Source organism: Littorina saxatilis, linkage group LG4 (assembly GCF_037325665.1).
Source record: "Littorina saxatilis isolate snail1 linkage group LG4, US_GU_Lsax_2.0, whole genome shotgun sequence".
Lineage (NCBI taxonomy): Eukaryota > Metazoa > Mollusca > Gastropoda > Littorinimorpha > Littorinidae > Littorina > Littorina saxatilis.
In genome coordinates this window covers 13,984,553-14,001,281 of record NC_090248.1, presented here as the reverse complement: position 1 = coordinate 14,001,281, position 16,729 = coordinate 13,984,553, and the positions used below count along the sequence as shown (strand labels likewise).

General features: G+C 43.2%; 1 protein-coding gene across 1 annotated transcript; it reads left to right on the top strand.

Annotated features, from left to right (window-relative positions):
- The first annotated feature begins 335 nt into the window (after positions 1–335).
- Positions 336–16,599, top strand: LOC138964026 (uncharacterized). Its single transcript, XM_070335900.1, has 10 exons — positions 336–413; positions 2,339–2,542; positions 5,204–5,340; positions 6,987–7,097; positions 7,419–7,551; positions 9,054–9,358; positions 10,599–10,720; positions 11,185–11,535; positions 13,563–14,419; positions 14,682–16,599. Exons 2-10 carry the CDS (start codon positions 2,461–2,463, stop codon positions 14,903–14,905), a joined length of 2,322 nt encoding a protein of 773 aa, XP_070192001.1. The 5' UTR covers positions 336–413; positions 2,339–2,460; the 3' UTR covers positions 14,906–16,599.
- Positions 16,600–16,729: the final 130 nt, after the last annotated feature.

Below are 16,729 nucleotides of genomic sequence, written 5' to 3'. Positions count from 1 at the left end.
GTGTGTGTGTGTGTGTGTGTGCGTGTGAGGGAGAGAGACTGCTGAGTGAGAGACTGAGATTCACCCCCCCCCCCCTCAACCCACCCGCGGGGCCCTCCCCGTCCGACCCGTGACTGCTCTGTCTGTTTACTGATGGCCTTTCAGTAACTGTACCCCTTTTCTTTGTGTCACTATTGTAGTTTATCTTACTAGTGCACTTTACATTGCACTGTTTATGGTCCGAGGGCATGCACTTGTTTCAACGAAGATTTCCAGCAAATATATATCAATCCTTTTTTAGTTGGGTTTATCATTTGGTTTTGCCTACTCAGGTGTGTGCATGCGAAAGGCTGTGACACAGGTGGAAAAGTAGGTCGAAGCCAAAATGGCGACCGTAACAGACGAACTGGTGACAATGCAATACAAACTTACAGGTGAGAACTTGAACGGTGAATCTTAGTTTTTGATCATGATCGAATGTCATGTTAGTGTTTTCAGTTTAGACGCGTGGTGTGCCTATATGTGTGAGGTATATTCTATTAAATTTAAAATCAATTTACTTTCAAAACGGTGAAGCATTGTTTTTAAATTGTTACTTCCTGAAACTGAAAGTGTAAAAGTAAATTTTCAGGTTCTGGTTTTTGTGATTATATGAATTACTGAGAGCATAGACCTATATTAGAATATAGGTCCCTCTAATATAGGTCCCTCCTGAGAGTGACGTACGAATTTCAACCAGGTTTAAATGACTCTGTGTTCGAGAGGCAATGCAAAGACGGTTCGTTGTTACTGTTAGGGCCCGAGATTCACAGAAACACAATTTTAAGATGTGTGTGTCAACTGTCACTGTGTGTGTTTGTGTGTTTATGTGCGTACCTAGCTGTGCCACTGTTTAAAATTTACAATTAGAGACCACCTAGGCTGCCTGCACATTTCCACAAGACTACAGTTAAAAAGTATTATATGACTATTAGTGTGGAATGCATACTAGCTGTCAGTGTCGCTTTAAATATATATAGACCGTGGCTTGAGGTCCGACGAGCCTGTCACGGAACCCCCAGGCTCGGGGACCAGCACTCTCTGCAAGCTACCTTATTTTTCTAAGTCTGATGGGTCGTTCATCTAAAGTTCAATTCAAAGAAATGTGGTTTTTGATTTTTTGGAGCAAGATTAATGCTGATCAGCTTTTAGACTCAGAGAGACTTGTATTTCGGCAACAGCGCGATCACTGGCTAATCATTTGTGAGAGACTGACCGTAGCGATCAAGAGATGCGGTTCGCAGGTGTCCGAGATTCTGTCGAGGCAGAGACATAGGTCGAAGTAACTCGAAACGAAGCAGATTTAATTTCTGTTTTGCCATCACTGAAACATGTTTGTTGTTTATTGTTTGTTTCCATGTTAATGATTTATGTACAGCATTTTGTTTACCTAATGCTGCTTCTAGTGTCGGGACGGTCTGATTCACGTTGCCGCTTGGTTCGCGGACGAATTCTGTGGTCAATGCCGAATCAATGACGCATGAGCTTTGTTGTTGCAATCTCAGTTCAATCACCGAAATGCTTTGGAATAAAGAAGAATATAATTATAAAGGAGAGTTAACACTTTGTACCCCACCTATGTTCACTAAGTGTTTTTTTTAGCCGAGACCAGCTGTGTCGCAGCAGGTCACTCAGAATTGTAGTAACTGTGTAGTAACGTGCTGGAATGCAGGCGTTAGATCAACGTTACAGGAAGCGACTGAAGCTAACAATCAAAGCAGAATGTGGATATGTGCCGAATGAGAGCAGATGCAATGTGGTGACTGTGGGTACGGATATATATATATATATATCCGTACTTGGTCAGATAGAGCCATATGAGTGGGTACGGATATATCCGTACTTGGGAGACAATGAGTTAAGAGGGGCCCGGAAAAAAAGAAAGTAAAAAGATTAAATTTGTTTAGAAAAAAATAATAAACGCGAAGGCGGGGCTCGAACCTACGACCTAACGAACACTAGCACAGTTCGCTAACAGTTCCCGAGCCACTCCGTTAAATATAATATGGAAACTTTTGATTTGTTAGAGTCTAGGTAAGCTAGATACATTCAGTACAACATTGTTCTGCTAATGTATTAATTATTATACTACCACTACTAATGGTTCTAGTACTACTACTACCAGGACTACACCTACTACCCCTCACTACTACTACAGTACAAGTACTACTGCATTGTCAGACTACTACTACTTTTCATAATGATAATTGCAATAATATAATAATGACAATTGAAAGAAGTGCTTCTTGACAGGGTTTATTCAGTAATACACATGGCTTTTTTTTCTCTCCATAATGTTTTGTATGATTACTGATTGCAGAGTTGTGTCCAAAATGATCAGCTGACATTGACCATCATCAAATGGACAAGGGAAGGGGGAACCAGTGGTAACAACAGCACAGGAATTACTTTGCAAAGAAAGACAACAATAAAATCAACAACATGGATGGAATGCCCTACCTGGTGCCCTTGGCAATAATCCTTGGGTGCCTGGTACCCCACACACTGCCACAGGCTAATACTTGTAAGTCCTGTTTGTTTCATTTTATTGGTACAGTGGAACCCCCCCTCTCCCGATTAAGACCCCCAATTTTAAGACTCCCTCCTTTTTAAAGACCTTGATTTTTCACATTTTTCTCTTCATAGACCTGTTTACCCTTACGATTTTGGCGTAATTTATTACGATTTTCTGCAAAAAATACGCCATTCCGCTATCCGTGTCAAGACTACGATTTTCATAAATGATAAATTTTTTTTAATTTTTTTAACTTTTTTTAATTATTTTTATTAATTCACATGTTTGGCATTGTTTATTTCAATGGCAAAATGGGGTGAAAAAGCACAGGACTGACCAGAGATCATGTCTGTCTGATGAGACGCTGGAGAGCCTTCTAGTGGTGAAGTCTCGCCCTCACTCATTCGGCAAGTACAGTAGAGAAGCGCTTGACACACTGAAAAAGGCCGTCGCGATATAACCTTGAATGGTTGAAAACGACGTTAAACACCAAATAAAGAAAGAAAGACTGAAAAAGGCCTACTACGAGCAAAAGAAAAAGAATCAGTGATGCATGTGCTTTTGATGTGATCTTCTTTGAAATTATGATGACTTCAAAAACTGACTGATGTGTTTTGTTTGTGAATGATGGATATATGTGCATGATTGCGTTTCGCAGACACAGTTGTCATGTGCGTTGTAATTGGCGACGAATGCTGGATGATTACTATTTTTGTGCCAGGATTACTATTTTTGGGGCTGAGCATTACTCCAAAACACTTATGGGGGTAAACAGGTCTGTGTTCATAACAGTAAATTAACCTCCTTTTTAAGACTCCCTCCTTTTTAAGACCTTGATTTTTCACATTTTTCTGTTCATAACAGTAAATTTACCTCCTTTTTAAGACCTAGTTTTCTCTGATTTTTGGAGGTCTTAAAAGGGGGGTGTCACTGTAGTACTTTCAAGTAGTAGTGGTAGTAAATATTTCTGAGAGATACAGTTAAACCTTTGATTTATTTGAACATGTTTAAGATATATATACATACACCCATGCCAGAAATGCAAAGAATCGCCTAGGTCACAGTCTGTGAAGACCTGTGCAACACTGACTTTGTTGTCCATTGTGTTGTGCAATGAAAAAAGAGACCTACCTGTACATGTATAAGTAATGCATATATATGAGTTTGTGTGTTTGTCAAGTGAGCAGTGTCTTTTGGTATGCTTACAATGCACACTTGATTCATTTTGGAATAGTACAATGCAGGTTTGAAACGTCAAGAGGCAGAGTAACTCCTTTTACGTGGTTCCCTTTGTTCAATTTCAAATTTCCCTTTTTGCTTGGAGAGTGAGAGAAAGAGAGAGACCGATAGAAAGGCAGACGGAAAGAGAGTCTATGTCTGCCTTTGTGAGTATGTGTCTATTTGAGTGTTCTGTCTGTGCCTGTCTTTCAATCTTTCTCTGTATAAGATTTTGTCAATGTGTGCATGAACTGAACATCATAAGTGAGTACTTCTGTTTTCTCTCCTTTTAGTTTTATGACCTTCATTAATCTGAGAAAATTAAGCCTTTAAAAGGAGGGAGTCTTACAATGGGAGTAAATTTACACAGTTTATCAACAGAAACTCTAAACAAGTCGCGTAAGGCGAAAATACAATATTTAGTCAAGTAGCTGTCGAACTCACAGAATGAAACTGAACGCAATGCAACGCAGCAAGACCGTATACTCGTAGTCCACCGCTCACGGCATAGGCAGTGAAATTGACAAGAAGAGCGGGGTAGTAGTTGCGCTAAGAAGGATAGCACGCTTTTCTGTACATCTCTTTGTTTTAACTTTCTGAGCGTGTTTTTAATCCAAACATATCATATCTATATGTTTTTGGAATCAGGAACCGACAAGGAATAAGATGAAAGTGTTTTTAAATTGATTTGGACAATTTAATTTTGATAATAATTTTTATATATTTAATTTTCAGAGCTTGTTTTTAATCCGAATATAACATATTTATATGTTTTTGGAATCAGCAAATGATGGAGAATAAGATAAACGTAAATTTGGATCGTTTTATAAATTTTTATTTTTTTTTACAATTTTCAGATTTTTAATGACCAAAGTCATTGATTAATTTTTAAGCCACCAAGCTGAAATGCAATACCGAAGTCCGGGCTTCGTCAAAGATTACTTGACCAAAATTTGAACCAATTTGGTTGAAAAATGAGGGCGTGACAGTGCCGCCTCAACTTTCACGAAAAGCCGGATATGACGTCATCAAAGACATTTATCAAAAAAATGAAAAAAACCTATGGGGATTTCATACCCAGGAACTCTCATGTCAAATTTCATAAAGATCGGTCCAGTAGTTGAATCGCTCTACACACACACAGAGACACACACACACGCACACACGCACACACACACGCACATACACCACGACCCTCGTTTCGATTCCCCCTCGATGTTAAAATATTTAGTCAAAACTTGACTAAATATAAAAACGGATCTTTAGGGATTGAGTCTGAAATTAGGGGGTTCGACTTTACAGCCACATGCATGAAAAAGTCAGCTAAAACTTGTAAAAGTCTTGAAAATGACAATTGAGACTGACAGTACAGTGGTACCTGCAACCCCCTTTTTGATGTGGCCACATGTATCACAAATATATATATATTTTTTTATTGTCCTGTGTTTGCAGACGCTTTGGATCGGCAGTCAACATGCGGCAAGGAAATTACAGTCTACGAAGCTGAGCTTACACTAACAGCTCGCTCCAATGTAGCTCCAGCCAACCCCCCTCTGGAGTGTATCGTCTACCTGCAGTCAGCTTTTGAGGTGGGTTGAGGGAGAGAGAGAGAGAGAGAGTGTGTGTGTGTGTGTTTGTGGGTGACTTAGGGTGTATGTGTGGCAACTGTGTGTGTATGTGTGTGTGTAGTGCTTTTTTGTTTGTTCGTTCATGGGCTGAAACTCCCACGGCTTTTACGTGTATGACTGTTTTTACCCTGCCATTTAGGCAGCCATACGCCGCTTTCGGAGGAAGCATGCTGGGTATTTTTGTGTTTCTATAACCCACCAACTCTGACATGGATTACAGGATCTTTTTTGTGCGCACTTGGTCTTGTGCTTGCGTGTACACACGGGGGTGTTCAGACACCGAGGAGAGTCTGCACACAAAGTTGACTCTGAGAAATAAATCTCTCGCCGAACGTGGGGAAGAACTCACGCTGACAGTGGCCAACTGGATACAAATCCAGCGCACTACCGACTGAGCTACATCCCCTGGCTGGCCAGTGACAATTCTGGTCCAATGCAACACTTTTGGTTGTAATATCGAGTTTCAAAGCCATATAAACCCTGCAGATGCAGCAACTGTGGTATGTACCGGGCCAGCAAAATGTCTGGTGGGCGAGTAACTTTCTTGAAGTTACTTGCCCGGTTGGCGAGTTAAAATTTTGAGATTTGACCATCCTTGTTTATGCTTCGTCTTTATGCCAGTTAGCCATTCCGCCCGTTTTATTGTTTGTCTGTGTGTTGGTGTTGCGTGAACCCTTCATACCCCCCACCCCCCAACTCCTCGCCCCTACCATCTTCATCAATCCCCATGTGTGCTGACTTGCCTGCGTGCAGTGGGAAATTCTTGTCATAAAAAATACTTAAAGTGTGAAAGTCATTGTGTTTAGCTTTGAAGTTCAAATGGGTATATGTTGCAACAGGGCACTGTTAACAACAACGAGTTACAACGACAGCAACTGAGAGAACAATGGATACAAAGAGAAAGCACGCACGCACATACTCTCTCTCCCCATCTCTCTCTCTCTCCCTCTGTCTGTCTGATACACTGACACATACTCTCTTTCCCCCATCTCTCTCCCTCTGTCTGTCTGATACACTGACACATACTCTCTTTCCCCCCATCTCTCTCCCTCTGTCTGTCTGATACACTGACACATACTCTCTTTCCCCATCTCTCTCCCTCTCTCCCTCTGTCTGATACACTGACACATACTCTCTTTCCCCCCATCTCTCTCTCTCTCCCTCTGTCTGTCTGATACACTGACACATACTCTTGCACGCACACGTGCATTAAAAAAAAAATAGACGATTCGCAGAACACGACTGAAATGCAAGAGCTGGTTGACTGAAGATTGATTGTAAAGATACCCTCACTCCCGCATCACTTTGACTGAAGATTGATTGTGAAGATACCCTCACTCCCGCATCACTTTGACTGAAGATTGATTGTGAAGATACCCTCACTCCCGCATCACTTTGACTGAAGATTGATTGTGAAGATACCCTCACTCCCGCATCACTTTGACTGAAGATTGATTGTGAAGATAGCCTCACTCCCGCATCACTTTGACTGCTTTCTGGGCAGAGTGGTTCTTTTTTTTTCCGCTAATTTAACTTTATTGTCAATCTGTGGCGTTAAATCAGAAAAAAATTCCCATTTTGAACAGTAGAGATTTGTGTGTGTGCAGGTTGCAGATGGTCGGTATCGCCTGCAGATCATTGTTGAGCAGCTGCAGATTGAAGACTGCAGCGTGTCACTCGCAATCTTCAATGGACGTGGGTACACTGGAAATTACCTGGTAAGGCCACCATCACCATCATCAACAGCAGCCATAACAACAACAACATCATTGTTGTTGTCGTCATCATTATTGACCGCAATATTATCACAACCACCACAAATTTTAACAAAACAAATTTTTTTTTAAAGGTGTATTACAAAAATAAAATTCAATTACTTGTTTATAAGGACACACAGAGACTTGGCCTTTATCTTATAAGGTGTTAGAAATAGACGTGCTCATATTTGAAGCCGGACTCACTCTGTTCACAGCTGTTTGATTTTTGCTTGCGGGTCTTGTGCGCTTTTTTATTTTTATTTAGCTGAGTATATGTTTCAGCGTCAGCTTGGCTGCTCGAGCGGTTCTACGGACATCATTTATACGACTGGTCGCCAGGCAACCGTGCGCTTCAGTCGGCCTCAGACTCTCTACCAGACTGCCTATGCTGTTACACTCACCATTAAAACTTATGGTGAGAAACAAGTGTTACAGGGTGATGCAGTAGTCCCCCTTCACAGCAGCTCTGTACTGACAGAGTTGTCTGCCAGCCTTGAGCGTGGGCTATTTATAGTAGCTCGATGTTTCTTGTACGTCAGTCGTCGGTTAGGCACCTGTCAATTGTAGAGAACTGTTTGTGATGGGGTCCGACTGCTGTTGTCTCCTGGTATGCTCTTGGGAACCTCTGCGTACCCATAGCAGTTTTTATAGGGCTATTAAATTAGCTCTAAGAACTCAATCCTGTTTGACTGGCTTTGCCTCCAAAGGTGATTTTTGTGCTTTGGGCACTCTATCACAAAAGTATTCTCTTAAGTTAATGAGGGCAATACCGAGTGTTACATACGTTAGCCGTGAAGCATATATCTTCATAATTGTACAGACATACATATGAGTACAAGAAATAGCTCACTCTTAAAATATATGTCGTCGTAATCGTATCATTGCAAGGACGTCAAGCAAAACTATTCTCGTTGTGTACACCTTGTAATGTTTTCACATGCTGTGTTATATTGTTATTTAAATTTTAATGATGTGATATGCCACGGCTGCTTTATACTGTGTTTTAATCCATAATTGTATGGTACGATAGACGATAAACATATTCAAAATCCATAACAAGCTATGGTAGTGATCTTAAACTTCATGCAAATGATATCTTTGGACATGACTTTTACACATTATTGTTTTAACCACTACAATAAGCATACAAACAAATGTAATAAACTGACTTTTGATTTGAGCGGGGAAATGACGGGCGCTGTGGCGGGGTGGTAAGACGTCGGCCTCTTAATCGGAAGGTTGAGGGTTCGAATCCCGGCCGCGGCCGCCTGGTGGGTTAAGTGTGGAAATTTTTCCGATCTCCCAGGTCAACTTATGTGCAGACCTGCTAGTGGCTTTTCCCCCTTTGTGTGTACACGCAAGCACAAGACCAAGTACGCACGGAAAAGATCCTGTAATCCATGTCAGAGTTTGGTGGGTTATAGAAACACGAAAATACCCAGCATGCTTCCTCCGAAAGCGGCGTATGGCTGCCTAAATGGCGGGGTAAAAACGGTCATACACGTAAAATTCCACTCGTGCAAAAAACACGAGTGTACGTGGGAGTTTCAGCCCACGAACGCAGAAGAAGAAGAAGAGCGGGGAATAGCTCAGTCGGTAGCGGCGCTGGCTTCAAAACCAGTTGTCACTAATGTATCCCCACATTGGGCGAGGATTTATTTCCCCAAACCAACCTTGTGCAGACTCTCCTCGGTGTCCGAACACCCCCCTGTGCATTCATGGGCACGATCAAGAACGAAGTCCACATTAAAAGTCTCAGGGCTTGGAAACATGAATACACGCATGCAGGAAAAAATAAAAAGTGGGTAGCGCCGTACAGTATGGCAGCTCGCTTTCTCCAGTGAGAAGGCAGCCAGAATTTCCATGAAGGTAGCCTCACAAGACTATATGGAATCTTATCCTTATCTGTACCATTAGCGGACGGCAATGAAATAGGAACAGCAGTGGGGCTGGACAAACTGTCCACAGGAGCAATCATCGGCATCGTCGTCGGTCTGGTCGTCCTCATCGCTCTCGCCATCATCCTCTGCTGGTGTTGCTGTACCGGCTACATCCACAACTTCATCCACCCCGGGGAGAAAACCTGGGGCGGGGGGAGGGGGACAAGGGCGGGGGTGGGGGTGTCCGGAGCGCCCTACACCAAAGGCAGCGTGGACAGCAACCTGGAGAAGATGTCCACCACTTCCTCCACTCAGCAGTTGAAGAACGGCATCAACTATGATGTAGGATATTCATGTTGTTTGTTTTCATTGTTTGTTCTTGTTGCTGATGTTGTTGATGGTGGTTGTGGTGAGGATTATGATTTTGGAGAGAGACAGAGACAGAGAGAACTATTACGGAGGGATGATAGCATTAGGTCCATATGGCCCTTTCTTACAGTTAGTCCCTACTACAATGCACACATAAAATGAAGTAAAAAAGAGAGAGAGAGCAAGAGCAGACCTGGAAACCCATACGATTTCGCTGTATTTTGTACGTATGATTGTCTCGAATACGATCAGTATGGTCAGCTGGAAAAAAATACTACAAGAACAATTCCAGACTACTTTTCTTCACAAGTGCATCCTGAAGCTGATCCAGTATTTTGACACATGATTAGTTTTTTGTCAGTAAACATTGAAAGAAGCATTTGTTTTAAATCTAAAATGTAGTGGTAAAATTAATTAATCTTCATCGGATCACGCTTTGGACTACTCAGTCCGGATGATGTGGGTCATGTACGACCCATACTTTCCAAAGAAGGATTCAATGTTTAAAGTATGGGTCGTACACGACCCACGCCATCCGAATAGGGATAAACGTTTTGCTGCCTCTTTGCTAATTTTGGGTCGTGCACGACCCACTCCATCCGAATAAGGATAAACAGCGTAAAATTCCTTAAGTAATTCCATATCCAGACTGTGTAGTTCAAATTACGTCATCGTTTATTTGTTTGTTTACAAGGACAATCTTTCAAAAGTTGGGCAATAGAAAGGTCTTTTAGATAAAGACGATTTTGTGAGGCTCTGGGTCGTCCACGACCCACGAAGCAAGGTGAAGGTTACAACTGATGCGTGTGAAGCATATTTGAATCATGTATGTTCAAATGCCCTGTTGAGTATTTTTCTGAAAATACACCAAGTTTGTTTGAGCTAGAAAACAAAACTGGGGTTACCAGGTCCGAGAGAGAAAAAATAACTTGTTTATTTTAGGAGGGTTGGGGCACGAGCATTAAAAACAAGCTTTTTTCAACCAGCCCTCGCCCAGAGAGGGACTACTCAAATCACATACATATACATGTATACAGGGACGTTCACATAAAAAAAAAGCAGAAAACAAAAATCATGGGAATATATATACAAATGACAGGCTTTACATCATGTCAGTTTTAAAACCATCTCAATTTTTGACCTGATTTTCTCAGCTCCTGTAGGTCTGAAAAGGGTGGGGGTTCTACTGTCTTCTTTCTGTATTCTTGTTCAGGATCCAGCAGTATGGTCCAGCCTCACGGGTCTCAATGATGGCAACAACAGAAATTTTCGCCAGGGCATGCCTCGCAAAGCTGCCGGGAGAGTTAATGACACCAACAGTAACGTGGAAATGAGGTATGCGCATGTTAAAGGTCCTTCATCTAAAAAGTGTGAAAGTATCGTCTTCACACATTGTTGTAGATGGTTGCTTCTGTGTATAAGTGGCAGAAGACAAGAGTGGAAATTGTGTTATATTTTGTTTTGTGACTTTTCCTAATACCCGTTTTAAAACATAACCATACTGAAGAAAGCTGATTGCCCGACACTGTATCTTATGAAAAATACACCTGATAAAACCACCATAAGTAAAATCACAGTTGTCTTTCATGTGTCGTCATCATTTTGAGGAAAAATAAACAAGTATATAAGCGTTAAAAACAGTCATTTTGAACAGGCATTTGTTTTTTAACTCATTGGTTTTTTTGTGTGTGGTATTTTTTCTTTAAAAATCTCAGCAAAATGAAGTCACATTCATCGTATTGTTTGTTTTTTCTTCCCCATTGTAACCTTCTTATTTCTTCTCAAAAAACAACCTCAAGATCGCGCATGGAGAGAGACACGTACAGGGGACAGAACTACGAGAACTCAGGCCGTCGACAGGACGGACCTACAGGGCAGAGAGACTCGCACGCATACGAACCGTACGACGCAGAAGCAGACCGTTCTCCGCGTTTCCGCAAGCGTCAAGACAACCAGGGTGGCAGCAACAGAAGCCGAGGTTCCAGACGCTCCAGGAATTCGGCCGCAGGAGGAGAGGGAGGGGAGGGAGAAGGTGGAGGAGGGAAGGAGACTGTTATCGACGACCCTGGGACAGGGTCCACTGATGATGACAGTCTCCAAAAACCACCTCTGGAGGATACGACTGATGACGAGGAGTCTAAACTGAACAGGTGAGGAAGGCGGTGTGTTTGCTGGTGGTGGGGGGAGGGGGGGGGGCACGCACACACATACCCATGCATGCGCTCACACACGCAGGCACAGATACAGACAAAGACTGAAGAACGGTTGAGGTGAGATATAAGGGAAGAGTTGTTTCCCTTGCACCTTCATGTATTTCTATGAGCCTGCAGTGTATGCCTTCAGCTGTCGCGATTTATGTGCATAAATGATTGAGGAACGAATAATGGGGTAACACTGATTGTGATGTTGCCAGAAAGAGGCAATTTTTGATCGCCGGTGTCTGCGAAAGAACAGAAGTTGGATTAAGACTGATGAAACCATCATTAAACTGAACAATTAGATCAAGAATTTGGCCACATTAGAGAAACTGTTTAACCTGTTTTCTACCAGGAAATATTTGTATACAAAGTATTAACTGTGTTTACCTGAAAGGGCAGCTTTTACAGTGCACCCTTGATGTATAAATGAATTTACCACACACACACACACAAATTCAATTGTTTGTTTGTTGTTTTTCTTCTTCTTCTGTTGTTGTTATTTATTGAACAGTTTGTTACCTGTTAAAGCAAGTTAGCCGGGACGTCAGCTGGGGGGGGGGGGGGGGGGGGGGGGGGGGGGAGGGGAGTACAGTGGAACCCCCCTTGACACTTTCTACCCCACCTGTGTTGACCAAGTTTTTTTTAGCCAAGACCAGCTGTGCTGCAGCAGGTCACTCAGAATTGTAGTAACTGTGTAGAAACTGTGTATCAACACGCTGGAATGCAGGCGTTAGATCGACTTTACAGGAAGCGACTGAAGCTAACAGTCTGAGCAAATATATCCGTACCTGGTCAGATAGAGCCAAATGAGTGGGTACGGATATATCCGTACCTGGTCAGATAGAGCCAAATGAGTGGGTACGGATATATCCGTACCTGGTCAGATAGAGCCAAATGAGTGGGTATGGATATATCCGTACATGGTCAGAAAGAGCCAAATGAGTGGGTACGGATATATCCGTACCTGGTCAGATAGAGCCAAATGAGTGGGTACGGATATATCCATACCTGGTCAGATAGAGCCAAATGAGTGGGTACGGATATATCCATACCTGGTCAGATAGAGCCAAATGAGTGGGTACGGATATATCCGTACATGGTCAGATAGAGCCAAATGAGTGGGTACGGATATATCCATACCAGGTCAGATAGAGCCAAATGAGTGGGTGCGGATATATCCGTACCTGGTCAGATAGAGCCAAATGAGTGGGTATGGATATATCCGTACCTGGTCAGATAGAGCCAAATGAGTGGGTACGGATATATCCGTACCTGGGAGACAATGAGTTAAGACCTCCCAAAATCTTAGAAAATCGGGTCTGAAAAAGGAGGGAGTCTTAAATTGGGGGGTCTTAATGAGGGGTTCCACTGCACTATTACTCCACTACTATACCTGGGGACATGGTGAAAATGAAGCAGCCAAGAAGAGCACTGACCAAATTCTATTTTAGGACAGGCTTTCTGATAAAGCTTGCTGTACCCCCTCCCCCTTCGCCTCCCCCTTTCCTCAACCTGTCTGTCTCTCTCTCTAATAGTTCAATTTTGTATGCAAGTGTCACATCACATACCGTTGGTGTTTTGCGGTTTATGTGGGTGTGTTGTGGAGTCGTAAGGACAATTTTAAGAACTAGACTTGTGCATAAAATCTCTATCCTCTCTGTAGTAAACATGAGTCAATCAATAAATCAACCCCCCTCTCCATCTAAAATAACTATTATTTGTTGAATCATCGTACATGCATGCTAGTAGACGACGCAAGGGAGACAACCCTCCTGTGACTGGAACAACTCTGGTCACTTCCTGTCAGATAATAAATGGATCTACTCTAACATGTGCCATGTCTCCATTATTCATCTTCACTGTCTCGTCTCTCTCATACCACAAACACGCCAATATTACATGGTGGCAGCGATGGAATCTCTCTCGTCTCTTTCATACCACAAACACGTGAATATTACATTATTGACCCCTTGATGTAGGTTTGAGAGCGAGGCAGACGTGGACACCATCGCCAGCACCATGCACCTCAACGCTGGCGTCCGTTCCAGCATCCCCGACCTCAGCGGGCCCCACCGCTCCCCCTCTCACTCCCCTCGCGCCAAGAAGCGCAGCAGCACCTCTCCCAAGTCGCGCAAGAAGCACAGAGGTCAAGGTCAGGAGCCTGACCCCATGGCCTTGCCCCCTGAGGCCTTTGACCCCGTGTTCACCACCCCCACCTCCCAGGAGCAATACCCCGGGGAGTTCAGACCAGCCCAGCAGCAGTTCATGCCTCCCATGCCCTTCGCACCCTACGGCATGTACCCCATGGTACCCGGGCAGCAGACCTATGCTTACGCCTACCAGCAGATGCCGCAGTACGCAGGTGGAACCCATCCGGCCAACCAGGGTGCCTACTTTGTGCAGAGCGTGCCCACAGCGGACGGCGATATGCAGAACACAGCCTTCGCCATGCAGAGTACCCGCACCCCGAAACGCAAGGGCAGCAAGGGGAAGGGTGGGGGTGGTGGGGGGCTAGGCCACCCGGGGGCTCCAGACTATACCTCCACCCCCGGGGCTTCCCCCCGCCCGGGAACCCACCCCTCTTCCCCTCCCGATATGGCCTTGATCGCTGCCGGTGTAGCCCCGCCAGACCCGGGCCCCGGGCATCGCTCCATGGCCATGAAGTCTTTTGCCGACCCCGACACGGGCATGCAGACCACCCAGGTGTTGTGGACGGACAATGTACCTGACCCCACAGACCCAGGCCCTGAGGACAACTCGCAGGTCACCCGTAAGACCACCACCCGAGTCACCACCCGCAGCGGGAAAGGGGACCTGCCTACGCAAACGCATACTAGTGAGTGTTTGTGTGCCTTTAATGATTTGTGATTGCTGCTTTGTGTGTGGGTGCGTGCTTGCATGTGTGTGTATATAACTCTCACATACTGTTGTCTTTTTTTAGTACGTTTACCGCATTTTTTCGTAAAAACAGGCACAGTCGTTTTTGTGTTCCTCGGGTAGTATTATACACAGCTGTGCACGAAGCGAACATGTTTCATTTTATTTTTATTGGTCAGCAAACAAGTTCACTTTATTGCAATTCTCGATCTTTCTAACAGTGCTGGACTATCAGGATCCAAACCCGGCATTCCTGGCCCCCTCCACCCCACAGCAACCGCTACACAACCGTGCCGCCATCACTCCAAACACCACCAACGTGGACTACTACATGGGTCAAGGGGCAGGGTCAGCCCCGGTCAGAGCCCTCGATGTAGTTCACTCGGGTCCTTCCCGAAACAACGCCATTAGAGACAGAGTTACCCTGAGGGATTCAACTGCTTGATGAGGAGGATTTATCATTAGTATTTTTTTCTATTTCACTCTTGCGATTGATATCTGAATGTAATCCTCTCTGATACTAAAATCAGTTGAAGAAAGAGTTTGCATGCACAGAAACAAAATTCTCCCAATGCAAAATTGTTGATGCCCTTTGTGGCCTCGAAATAGAACCATTACTGAATGGGTGTCTGCTACCCAAGAAATGATGGTTTTGAAGATGCAAGGGCAAAAGCGTGTGAGCCTTTTTGAAAGTGGCAAGACTTCTGGGCCCTGCTTTCTTTATTGGAGAAATGATAATAGATATCTTCTTTTTTTGCGGGGGAAGCGGGGGATCACAACAAGGTAATTACAATGTGATAGAAACGACTCTGGAAAGGAGCTGACAATGAGGGATTCTGTTGGCGAAGAAACAACTGAGTTTCTGATTTGAAATGTATGAACTTGTGTCCATTTTTTCAATCTTTTTTTTTTTGCCAGGCAAAGACACAGCTGAAATTATAAGAAAGAACACTGATATGAAAAGGCCAGAATGACCCTGGATATAATTTCCATGCCTGCTGGGCAGATGCCATTCAGAGTAGTTGCCCTGCATGGATGGATTCCTTGATGTGATTAAATGAGCAATTGAAACAACTTCTAATGAACTCGTTTCTAAAGTAATTAAGACATCCTGACAGCTTTGGCGCGAAAGAGTAAAACTTGATTTTTTGCTCAGAAAACGTACTGTCCAGTCGTGACGTTTTTACTTAATTTAAATTGTCCTAACCTGTCTCAGTATGGATCCTACAATGTGAGAATGTGTGGACTAGTTACTATCAGTAGCGGTAGGTATATAGGCAATGTTGATGCGAGAAATTCAGGCTGTGGCCATAAGAGTAAGGGTACACCCTTGAAAAGTTAGAGATTTGCATATACTGTAAACACGAAAAAGATTTAAGATGACTGGCAACTGTCTGTTAAGTTTTATTTTAAATCAGGTGGGTGGGGCAAGGAGGGGTGGGGGGTGGGGTAGTGGGGTGTCTATTAGTATTAGCCAGGAATCACTGCTCTGGAGTATCACTTTTAAACAACAGAGCTCAGATTTTGGTGCTTGGTTTTTTTTTTCTCAGTTAAAAATGATCAATGATTAAAAGGCAGCATAGATGTACAATTGCTAAATGTTTTAAAGTCTGTGTTGCATCTTTTATTTTCAGTTAAAAACATAGTTTTGTTTGTTAATTTTGTTTAATTGGATGCACTTTAGGGTCCGGCCAGCACTCCGTTTTTAAATGTCTTGTGCTTGTGTTTTTAAATATGACTGTAGAGTGTTTTGTAAATAGATTTATGTGCGGAAGTGACATTTGTGCTGAAAAGCTGAGTGTACCTTTGTTTTATGCCTTTTGTACATTTTAAACAATGTTGAGCTTGCATGCCTTGATTTTAGACTTGCTATTTTAACCAGTACAGCCTTTTCATTTTTTTGTCTTATGTTATGAAACCACATCTGTGCACATTCTTCACCTAAACTGCACTTGATGATTTATAAGATTGACAAACTTATTAGATTTTATCATCTTACTGTAACATTGTTGACATCGATGTTTTACGGTTTATGAAGTTACACCTTCTAGGCACAATCCTTCTCATCTAACTCATCATGTCAGCCATCACAGCTCTGTACAGACTATGTCATGGGATAAAAGCACCTTTCATCTTTAACTCATGCCACAATTCAACTGCCTGACTACTTACAATGCAGACATTATATCATGGCTGTTGTGGTGCCTGCAGAAATCCAGTAGTTCAGTCAGACACACACACACGCACTCATACTCACACACACACACAC